The sequence below is a fragment of the Galleria mellonella genome, unplaced genomic scaffold (genome assembly GCF_026898425.1).
Source record: "Galleria mellonella isolate WM207_F2 unplaced genomic scaffold, CSIRO_AGI_GalMel_v1 utg182, whole genome shotgun sequence".
Lineage (NCBI taxonomy): Eukaryota > Metazoa > Arthropoda > Insecta > Lepidoptera > Pyralidae > Galleria > Galleria mellonella.
The window spans coordinates 2646881-2659693 of record NW_026442023.1 but is presented as its reverse complement, the minus strand read 5'-3'; the positions used below and the strand labels follow the sequence as shown (position 1 = coordinate 2659693).

At 29.9% G+C, this 12813-nt stretch overlaps 1 protein-coding gene across 5 annotated transcripts in view; it reads right to left on the bottom strand.

The window, feature by feature from the left end:
• The window catches only part of LOC113513009 (fasciclin-2), a 165881-nt gene extending 153759 nt beyond the window's left edge, over nt 1–12122 (bottom strand). For 3 of the 5 annotated variants that reach the window (XM_052893595.1, XM_052893596.1, XM_052893597.1), the window contains exon 1: nt 11662–12121. In XM_052893595.1, coding sequence (XP_052749555.1) covers nt 11662–11728 — 67 coding nt within the window. In that variant the 5' untranslated portion in view covers nt 11729–12121. Of the gene's footprint in view, nt 1–11661 lie in introns of all 5 variants that reach the window. The other 2 variants (XM_052893593.1, XM_052893594.1) reach the window with 1 other exon arrangement.
• Nucleotides 12123–12813: the final 691 nt, after the last annotated feature.

Genomic DNA, 12813 nt, shown 5'->3' with positions numbered 1-12813 from the left:
AGTTTGTATTCCCATACATTTGTCCACTTCTATTTAAAAGTTAAATATGTTTACAATATTAAACAAAACCACACTACGACCTGTCAAACTCACTTATCAGTCAAGTGTTAAAACAGTTTATAGTTACTTTGAATACGGCAAGCACTTAAATGTTCATGTTTACTGATAAAGTTGAAACTGGTTATATTACTGTTAACAAAAAAATTCTATGTAAAATTCAATATCAAGTAAATGCAATAAATCAATCAATTATTACGTATAATATAATGATATTAGGATCCCTCAATTTTTAATGTTATCTTACCTAGATTCTACTAACTGAAAGAAGAAACTGACTGATAAATTAATGCATGCACAAACAAATACAATTCTTTAGAGAAACATGAAAAATGAATGAAGGATTTCGTTATGTAACTTCTTATTTGCTATTCGGTGTATAAAAAAAAGCTCAACTCTTGAGTTATATCTTGATATATTAACATTTAATAGTATTAGAATCTACTAAATTAGTTATATTTTACTCTTAAAGTTTATAAAGTTTGTTGTGTCTGTGTTTCTGATTCATAACAGTATAAACCCAAACGACTTAGCGACAAACCAACCTAAGATCACAACTGCTTCAATTTCAAATCATTTTTCATTTATAATTGTGAAGATTTAGATCGCACTTTTATTTTGTGCCGCAGTGTCCATCATTTCAATTTACGAAGTCATAATACACAATGCATGTGACGTTTTTATGTTCATGGCACGAATTGTCCAACGTTGTCCGTTTTTGTTGACGGCGAAGACTAAATTTGTCAAACTGCGGACGCGCGTTTTAATAATATATAGAATACAATTCAGGCCAAATTGAAACGCTTAATATCCCGTATTCTCCTATATTGCTTTGCGGATCGCTTTATTGGAAGACTAGGAAAAAGTGATTTAGGAGACCTTTTATGCAACGTTCCCTTTTTTGTTGCTATCGAGAAAAGAAAGTTAATATTAGTAATATTTGTACCAGGATCGAACAAGTTTTGCGTCGTATGTATTTCTTTTCAATCTATCACATAGTAAGACAATTTGTAAGTGTGTGTCTCGTGTTACGATTCGAAGCCGCTACAATAGAAATTCATGTAATATCGAGGCATACGAATAATTGTAATGATAATAGGCATAATATTGTTACTGTTCTGAATTTAATATTAACCCATTAAGTACTACCATCACTTTCCAGTGCTTAAACACAATTCGAAAAAAATATTGTTATACTAGAGATAGCAGTATCCTTTTTTACAGCACTAATTAAAACTCATCTATCTTTATTAATGTATTACATTTATGTCGTTTTTAATGTATCTTTAAGCGTAATGTTCTTTGGAGTGGCTTATTACATCTATTAAAATTCAAGTAGTATTTCAAGTGATGAAATAGAGTAGTGACACATTGTATTCTGATTCTGTCACCACACAGAGAGCACTACACTTCATCTTCAATAAGTCAAGTAAATACCTATCTAACTTCGACGTTACTGATTTATATCTCTGCAAGTTTTATGCCAGTAAGCTAACTAGTGGCAACTGATACACCTTGTGTCGATGACATAAGGTTTAATTTAAGTAAAGAATCCCGAACGTTGCACTGTTTGTGTTCCAATTCCAAGATGTTTAGTTCTGATATTCCTTAAGATAAGTTTGCTTGTTTCAAAAGCAGTCTATTGATGTGATTGTTTGGGTACTTTTTATAAATGGGTACATCAATTTTGTTCACGAGTCTATATCGTGAATACACTCAATCATCAAAGGTGAAACGAAATTGACTTTGTGCTCTTTTATTAACGATATTGTCTATCTATTAGGCATGTATAGAAATGTTCTATACGTAGTAATCACATTATATGCTCTAGAAATCTTAATAAGTAATTGTACACGCTTCATCTCAGTTATGAATAATGTAATATCGTTCTATGTGTTAACGCAAAATATCGTCCATAGTTTATGACCAAGCTAACGCTTTGTAGTTCCAAACTCCTATATTTACCTATATCAAAGACCAATAAATCTAATACTTACTTCTGTACAAGACAACAAATTTGAAGCTAAATAATCTAATCTAGAATATCAAAGCCAATTTTAATAACTATATTTCCCTATAGATTATATTTGAGGTCACAATTCTTAAGAAAAGTATTTGAAAACCTATTTTATATCAGCAAAGTTTATAATAGTCGGTTTTTGTGGTATAAATTACAAAGGTGGTCAAGCATATAACTTATCCGGATAATAAGAGTAAGCCTGATAGTTGTTGTTTATGAATCTGGAAAATCAGGAATATCACGAGCACATTATGAACATTAAATCGTTTACTCTTTAACAGCTTTGGTTATTTTATTTTCCATTAACATAAAGCATTTATTCAGTAGTATTACTGAATAATAAACAGGTTCTTGCTCATATTACAATATAGTCTTTTGTAAAATTTTGTAAAATATCATTTGTCGGACAAATAGACGTATTATATCCAACTTTTGTGATCAACAAAAAAAAGTATAAAATCTTTTTATAAAAATTTAATAATTTCATAAAACATTGAAGTCATATAAATAAACTAAAAGAAAAAAGTAAAAAATAAATAAATAAAAACACTTTTCTTTAATCAACTAAAAGCAAACAAGTATTTTTCCTGTCAGAATTACAACTATCAATTTTCTGCGAACGAATTTGGGTTTGGGTTGCATTTCCCAAATTAACTCGAGACCCAATACCGATACTACTTCATCTGATTTGCACCTGCATAATTTGCGTAAAGACATAACAAAAATATTACAAAATACCAATGCAATTTAAAACTTGCTTAAAGTTTTTTTTTTTTTTTTTACAGACGCAAAGCAATTGCTGCCCAATTGTGCGGAGAATGAGTGATAATTATGTCGTCGTTGCCCGTTACAAGAGTCCACTGTCGTCAGCCAGCCGACCATGAAAGGTATTGCAAATAAAAATGCCTGCGAATTTGAACCATACTCGCCTAAATGAAGTGAATTATAAAGAAAATCACACTACTTTCCCTCCAAATTATGTAGATACGCCACATTATATAAGTGAAGCAAATTAGTAATTTTCAAGGCAAAAGGCATGACTAATCTTACACTTCTAGTAACAGTGGTAAGTTTCTATTTAAAAATGTTGCAATAGTACGTTAACTGTATATATAAATATACTATGTTTAAATATTTTATAGAGTTAAATGTTGTTTAATGCAAAAAAAAAAATCGTCACTAATGATATCTAAAATTGTGGACACTGCAACGAGAAATATTTTTAAAACCTTTAAGTTTTAAAGAATCAGGAAAAAGAATTACTTATTGTACTTGGATTAGTTATAATTAAGACTTACTTTTTCTTTTACACTAATGATTGATGATGATTTTGATGAATCGAAAACTTGAGTATCTTCAGGAATTGTTATTGATTATGGTATTCGTTTGTGATTCGTCATTGATCATTTTAATATTTGTTTGCTTCTTAGAAACTGAAAAATTATGGTCGTAACAAAAATTATAAATGTGGAAGAGTACATGTTAATTTTTAACATTCAAATAGAGACAATTTGATCAAAAACATAATTTGTGGCAAAAGCTACGCTTTATCGTGGCAATACATCATTTTTCTTTAGAAAAAACTAATAACTCAAATCACGTATTGTATTTAATATCTGATAGCTGTACGGAAAACTATGAGCTTAAATACATTGCATTTTCCAATTAGCTAAGTTATCCAGTTACCATTGCCATATAGGAGAATTGGGAATGAGTGAACTGGCTGTTTTAAGTGATATTTGCAGAAACTATCCGCAGTATGGAACTTCGAATTTAATCCTAGTTTATAGCGGAAATTACTAGAGTCAATTAATGAATTGGTGATTCACCGATGCAGTATTGATAAAGTAAATTTCTATACATAGTAGAAAACGGATATGTTCTTCCTGGGAAATCAGTCTAGTGGAAACTGTTTTTGCACAAGCAAGAAAATCGAAGTTGTTGAGAGATGTCGTTAAGCATCCGGTATTGTATGCTCATAAATAACAAGCTTGTTTGTTAGGTATATTACGTTTTAAATATTTATCAATACTTATTAATAATCATATTTAAATTCATAGATATAATTTGTAAGAATTCATCAAAATTCTTTCTATAAGATCAAGCAACTGAACAATATTTAAATGATCTAGAAAAAATGCACAGTCAAAATGAGTTTCATTTTTCAAATATTTTTCGAAAAGAAAAATAAGAATTGTCCTAATCCCAGGGATCCATAAATGGACAAAAAGACTATTATAATTATTACGCAGTGAAGGTTAATCGTGAGCGTGTAAGAGGCGACTAGGAAACTAAATACTCAATGTTATGTCCATGGTACTGCTCATGTCTATAGGCGACAGTTATCACTTTCCAACAGGTGGACCGTCAGCTTGTATGCCATTCTAAGTTGTATAAAAAAAAAATCGAGATATAAGCAGCAGCGTCCCTTTTAAAATTTCCTCAAAGTCGGACTACAGTTGCCAACCCGCCGATCAAGCCTGGCAACTACGGGCAAAATCCTCCTTATGAAGGAAGGAAGGAAAATAATTAACGGCTGACATAATAATAATAAGGGTTAATTGGTTTAGTTAAGCTCAAGATGTGACAGCATTCACTGCAACGTTAGTATTAAGTCAGTTTTCTAGGTTATTTCTAGTAGTTATTTCTTAAATTATTTCTTATTTTTTAAGTCGAAAAGACATACATAGATAGTTTAAAGGAGGTAACTACTGAGTCTCCCAAGGGACATAAACAGACCCATGAAAAATACCAAAACGATTATTATAACTTTATTTCTATAGACACAATACATTAAAAGCTTCCTGATAGAAAGTGGATATAGACATATCATTAAAAAACAAGACAAATCAGACATTACAACCGCGAACATTAGTGAATACTAAGAATAAGCACTTAAATCTGATTAATATCAGCGCTTGATGCATACAGTTGTAATATCAGATGGTGTAGTCAGAGATATTTTGATGATTGCTGTCATTTTGACGAACATAAATCTCGACTTTCCCATGGTCTCTTAGACCTATTATGCTCACAAACTATTTTTAGCGGAAAATTTTTAATTGACCATTTTAAGTGAGGGACAACTTGCGATTGTATATAAACACGGTACAAAGTACCGCTAGGCATTGATGATTTTGATAGTAGTATTAAAAACAATTTTCTTATACAATATTTCTTGTACAATTGAATACGATTTTATCAAATGTGTTCATCATATCCTCATATCAGCCTTTAACTGTCCACTGCTGAGCATAGGCCTCTTCCTTAGAGGGTTTTGCTAGTAGTTGCCATGTTTGGCAGACGAATTGGCAACCACAGTTAGGCTTTGGAGATATTTTAAGAAGAACGCTGCTGCCCATCTCTCGCGCTCCCTTAGTCGCCTCTTACAATACCCACGAGAAAGAAAGGGGTAACCTATTCTATGCCGGAACCACACAGCAAATCAATGTAAATCAAATGTGTTGTTAACACTTAATTCTAAACTTAGCAATTATTTTATACGTATATGAATAATTATTTAAACATCCAGCATTTCATTATACTTGTATGAGTCACAATACTGATACATATAGTATTATACTATCTATTACTGATCATATAGTCATAGCTAATAGCAGCTGGACCATTATCTTGCGCAAAATCTGTAATAATCTTGTTTAAAAGTTTTAATCAAAGTTATATAATTTTACACTTGCGAGGTTTCAAGCATATTTAAATTAATTTTAATCACGAATATTAATTATAATGAAACGATTACAATTATTTTAACACTTTGAAATGAATTATATTACTCTAAAATATCCTGAATCTTTTATTTCTGATTACGAAACAGCATAAATGTAACCAACTAATTAAATAAGGACAATGAATTAATATTGATAAGCCAAGATGTAAATTAAATTAAGAAATTTTAATTTTAATTTATAATTTTGTAATATTAAATATTAACATTACAATATGTATGTGTATTTTACGTATTTTATGTATTTATTATATATTTATTTATATAACATATACTATTATACGTACGAAGATGTAAGGTGTGCATATGATTATTTGCATATGTTTGTATTAACATGAGCGTTTTCCTTTTTTTTTATTAGTTACAATTTTAGCACCAAATAGCTACCGTCTTTTTTCTTTTCTCCTCTACCCAGACGTTATCTGGAAGAGATTGCTTTAGTGATAAGACCGCCCTTTGTAATTCATAAGTACAAACTAAAGGTATAAAGGTAAAAAATGTAAATAATATAAATTGTATATAAATTATAAATACAATTTATATTTAAATGCCAATAAAGACAAATCAATAGTTTGCGCTGATAATAACGAATATTTCGTCTACGCAATACATGTTTGTTCATGATTGGGGACTACCTTAAGATAAGATAAAATTTATCACGGATGACATAGCCTAGTTACGAATACTCCAATATATATGTATATGTAGAATAGATTAGTAATGTTGAACACAGTCAATAAACTTAATGATTAATCTATGAGATGATCGTAGGCGTAGGTTTACTTCTACCAAATTGATTTCCAATACGTTCGAGACAATATAAACAAGGTGAAACATTTTGTTACATTTTACCTACATTTTTCTATATTTATCACAACAATAACAGTTAAAGTGCATTTGATATAATTTAGATATTATTTAATTATGTAATTAAATTCCTAAGGCACGCTCCTGCAACTAAACGAGGCCACATAACGAGTTCTATTATTCAATTTAGGAAATTAGGAAATTAACTTTTCTAAATAGGATGAGCATAGATGGTTCCTAGTTTGGTTTCTTATTGCGTGCATTATTACAACCAGTTGATTGAACAGTTCAGTTAATAATTAAGATAGATAAATGTTATTACAACAATGATATGAGAGAGATAGGAAAGATAAAGTGTAAATAAAAATAATTTTAGATTGCGTTCCATAAGAAACGACTTCAACTGTAGCAAAATCAATTATTTTGCTTTAAAAACTACTGAATCAATTTTAATAAAATTTCTGTGGGCCTAATCTTTCAGATAGGGGGGAAAGGGATTGTTAGTAATGGAGACTGAGAATCCCATTGCTAGCAATATACCCAACCAGGTTGACCTCCTCGCGGTTCCCCTTGGAAGTTTCCAACTATCATGATTAATTCCAGATGAATTTATCATCATGGGCTAACTGACCTGTTTTCATCCTCATCGATCACCCTTCACTGGTGCCCCGCCAACGTATCCCGTTAACGCAGACGGGGTTACCATTCCATTTTCATCCAATAAAAAAATCTTTCAAATAAAAGAAAAATTTTGCAAATCGGTTTATAACTGACGAAGTTATGAGGTAACAAACATAAAAAATAAAAAAATACAACCAAATTGAAAGACTGCTTATTTTTGAAGTCGCTTAAAAAGATTTAACTAGTGAACTGTAGCTTGACAACCAGGAATTGACTGTTTTTATTTTCATCATACCGTTAAGCGAAGCAATCCGACTATATGTGAAGACATTATGACTGCCTAGTAAAATCGTGGATTATATTGTCACGTAGCGTTTAAAACGTGTTAAGAAGACTGACAACGTTCACGTGTGATACATCACATCGACCCACATCACGAATTAATGTACTGTTGGTGGCAAATGTGACGTGATTCATTTACGTACACAGTCAAAATTACAAAACCATTTACGGTTTAGTGGTCAAGTTGCAACACAAGAGAAAATGTAACTTCTATAAGTATCTACTTCTAATTGTACAAAAAGTTACTTGCCACAAAAAACTTTTCAACTGTTGAAAATTTATTCATAGATCGCTTTGTAAACACATTTCAAAAAGATTTAATCTGTGATTTCATTACGGTTTTATAATTGTTGCTTTAAACATATATTGAAGGAATTATATTTCCAACGATTTGTCTTGATACGGCTAACTTGTGCGGAGACCACGAAAGTATGAATCAAGGAAAGTTCTGAATAAGAAAGTTAACAAAGAAGATTTATGTTACATCAAAGAGATCAAAAAGAATGTCTGGTAAGTATGAATGAAAAATGAAAATGTAAGTATTGCCCTGATCTCAGATAATAAAATAAAAATAGGAGTATAAAACTAAAACAATCAAAAACATTATTAGGCTAAAGAAAAAAATCCCCAAAAATTTACGAAGAATGATAAGAAATAAAATAAATACTATTTTTAAAGAAAACTAAAAAATATAGAACTGTCACTTTATTCTAGTTTTAATTCTACCATATAATGTCCATAGAACACATTTTTCTATTTAAACAAGTTTTAAGAATTTAATTTAATTAATGAGCAGCAGCTTATGTTTATATTGTACGCAAACTTTAAATTTTCTTTCTATCCATCAGACTTAAGCTTATTATAAAATATTAATGAACAAAGCTAAATATCAATTTATCTCTTGTATGATTTAATAATAAATACAAGTCAATTTTAATTGTAAATTACTTACTATTAACAATTCAAAATGTTGAAAAGAAAAAGAACTAAATTATTACGATTTTAAAACATCTTTAACCGGTATCAAGGCACAACTAAAAGAATTTAAAAAATATATAGCACATAATATAACTGACTCAATCAGCTTAGTTATTTGCGTTCAGTAAGCTCTGAATAAATACTATGTTAACATTCTTATAGTTCTTTGAATATATCGATCAAAATATACAAAGTATTATATTTGGTGTCTAACCAAACTATGAAAAAAATCAAAGCTTTTCATTTTACACAAAGATAATCCATCATCATAACTCGTAATAAATTTCAGCACTCTTGTAACAATAGAATATAAATGAAATGAAATCATGTGCTTGGTAATTTCGTTATTTTTCACAAAATATATTTCTATTTTAAATATTTTGTTAAAGCATAAGATAGTTATACCTTATCCTTATTATGTTAAGTTTGATATTTTGATGCAAGTTAACAGCTTGCATCAAAATATCCAACTAAAAAACTATATTCTACCGTATAATTACTAATTATTATCTTATCATTATCTAGTCAACAGAATACTTGATTCTAAGTCTATAACCAATACAAACAAAACTAAATTATGTAGTTTTGGTCTTATAAAATACGGCAAGTTCAAAGTTACCTTCAAGAAGATTTAGAAGCATGTAATTACACATAAATTGTCAACTAGACTACTCTATTAACTGGCTGATGAGAGACGAAAGTTTATTTCACGTGAAGCGTATAATTTGTCTCCAGTTTCGGCTTCCAGAAATTATATTAATATTCTTGTCTGATAGTTAAGATAACATCTTAACTACTTCAAATACTATCTCTGTTGTTTCAACCGCTGTTCATGACCGTTTGGCAAACGGTCATGGTCGGGAAAGAGCCATCAACATGCCATTACGAGAATCTCACAACGTTAACAGTCTAAATGAGTAAGGGTAATGACATGGCAGATGTTTGGAATTCGTGTACACAGTATCTGAGTACACATGTTAATCAAGCAATATTATGGTTTAATTGTAACTTAGATCATAAAGGAATATCGGTATATGTAGCCATTATTGTAATACTTAATGATAAGTAACATACAGTAATTAAAGTAATTAATGAATCTAACGTAGCTGTTGATATTGATGATGTTTCTCATTATATAGTATGAAAAAATTAAAAGAACGATTAAATGAACGTAAATTAAGCAAAAGAAGTGACATCTAACAAAATGAGATCAAATAATCTTATATCTACCCCAAAACGGGAGAGTTACATATTGTTGGGTAATGTAATATCGGTCTACATTAGTATTAACTCAATTTCCATATAATAGCGGTCTTGGTCAATTAAATCAAATAATGGTAAAAGTTTCTCACGCAGTTAATGCAATCCCTGCTGTGTCATTAAGTGAACGTAGTTGCTTTGATTTGATATCTTTTTAGACATCTATATATTTTTCAATTTTTATTTTAATTTCAACTATTTGTATTAATATGAAAGTGGAGTTAAATTGTAAAAGCACAAAGCACATAAGAGCTGGAACATAAAACCAAGTATATTTAAACTAAAGAACACTACAGGGTCAATGTACAAATTGTTAACGAATGCAGTCAAGAGAGGTAAGATGGTCTAAGAGCATTCGTAAAATGCAAATGTAGCATATTTTTGAAAGTCTAAGAGGAAAAGAATCCTTTTGCATGGTCGAACTCTATTTTCCGACACTTTCTCATTCTTTCAGTCACTTTGTAAATCTGGTAAAGGCTTCAAAGAGATTAATCATTATACGCTTGTCCAATTTAGATAAATATTAGACAAACGATGCAACAAGCTCGAGTCACAATAAAATAAACGGACGGATACAGATTTCCGATTGATTGATTCCCTGACGGTCAGACGAGAAAGTAACGCACGAACGAGCCCAGAACAAATGTGGCAGAATTCGCAATTGTTCCACGAAAGTGAGTTTCCGTAGTATTGTACCATCTGTTCGGTTAACGGGCGACAATGGTTTTTGCACAACTGGGTCTTGGCTTGCGGTCACGTTTTAGCTTAACTGTTTATTTTTTTTTTTGTACCAACCTTCATATTATAAAAAAACTAAAGGTATCCACTGACCAAACATTGTACTCGTATATAGGTACCTACCCCTATTAAAATTTTTCGAATGAAAATTACTATTTTTAAATTGTAAATTTTAGTATATTAAAATCGATCTTGGTGTTTAATGAATATAAAAAAATAATTTTCTTGGAGATATTTTTATAGGTATATAAAATATTTCCGGATTAAAAATCTGGAAATATTTTTTATATGTTGTATATATGCATACATATATGTGTATAAAGCTTATATATGTATGCATATATAGCGTTAATTCTTGCACAAATAATGTACATTTGTGCAAACAGTCATAATTATAGATATAATCATAGATTTTTTATTTGTAATAGGTAGCTATAACCTAACATAATAATGATGTTTTTACATTAAATATGTACATATAAATATCGATTTATTTCTGAATCATAAATAAGATATTTACTATCATTTATTGTAAACCATTACAGATTCCATCTATTGACTAATGAAATTCACCCATAATAGTAATAGTTATAATATATTAATTAAAAATAATTAAGTCAATAATGAAAGTCATATAATTAATGAAAATAAACTATTGTCCATTACTTATTTAAAAATGAACAATTGAAAATTTAAATGATTATTTACCTCAATACAAATAATTATATAGATTAAGTGCAACGGTCAACTTTAAGGATCCCAAAAAAAATAAGAAATTCACAATTATAAATTCAAATAAGTCTGCTACTATCTTTGGACAAAAATCTTTTATTACGATTAATACAATAATAATAAAGTATTGATAATCACTAATCAGATAATTTCTACAAATGGCATGAATCACTATCATACATGTGTTACCAACATAACCATAAAATAATAAGTAAACAACATATATTTTTTATACAAATACATACTTAGTTAAACTTAGTAACTAACTTAGAACGAAAAACTTTAGATTGTTAAACAAATTCTAATATTGATGATATAATAAGTAATATCAGAAATTTAAAACAGTATAAAACTAACTTACCTGTTATTGATGCCAACAAAACCACTAAAGCCGCCACACCTGTCGCTCTAACGCGCTGGGCCCTCATCTTGTCTCTTTTCAACACACTATTCGTTTGCGTCCTCAGAAAACCAAGAAAACAGAGTTTTATTTAAACTTCACGTCTTCAACGGAAAGTCTTTGTTTCAAAATAATAAACAATTACACTCGAGTCTCTGTTACACCTTGTATTGTATCATCCGATAAAGTTGATAAAGTAATCACAAAATGCACAAGAAACGTCTCTACCGCGACGAATTAAATGTTTTTTGCACTAATACACTCAAATCGATCATGATTTTTATTTGTTTTAATTGTTAGATTAGAAATTTCTGGTATGTAAAGTATAAAACTTGTTTCGTGTGCAGCGTAAGAGCTCTAATATGCGAGCAGTATACGTCCGTATCACACAAGTGCTAGACAGTACTGACGCGATGAGAGCGACATGCGGCCGCCGGTAGAACTACAAGGCGTCGGCGTTGCACAAGGTAGCTATGCAAGGATCAAGACGAGTTTGGCGTAGTTGTGCGCAAACCGTTGCAAAATGAATTTGTTGTATCGCGGAAGTCTAAACTGAAATTAAAATACTTGTCAATAACGCTGAAAATAAGAGTGAAACGTGATTTATTCGTGTGTAATATAAATTATGTTTACTGTGCCGTATTAGTATGAGGAATTAAAAATAGTCAGCTCATGCAAATATTTAATTTCATTGGTAGAGCACCCCCTTGATTGTTAGTAACAGGGCTGGCAGCCCCATTGCTAGTAATATAACCTCGACCGTGAAGGTAGACGTAACAACTGTGACCCTTCGTAGAAACCATTGTGGTTAATTTTTAATGAATTCGTCACGATAGGCCAACTGACCTGCTTTCATTCTGTGCATATCGATAGCACAGTGTTACTATTCTATTATCATCCATTAAAAAATACCGACTTAATATGATCAATAATTTTAAATTCACCTTACTTAACTATATATTTCAAAATATAAACGAATTTTTCTTTTAATTACTTTTACGATTTTTATTTAAATATTCAATGTATTTATATTATTATGATATAAATATTAATATAAAATTATGTCAAAATTTACTACAAGATAAGATCAAATTTATTAAGAAATTTCTTCGA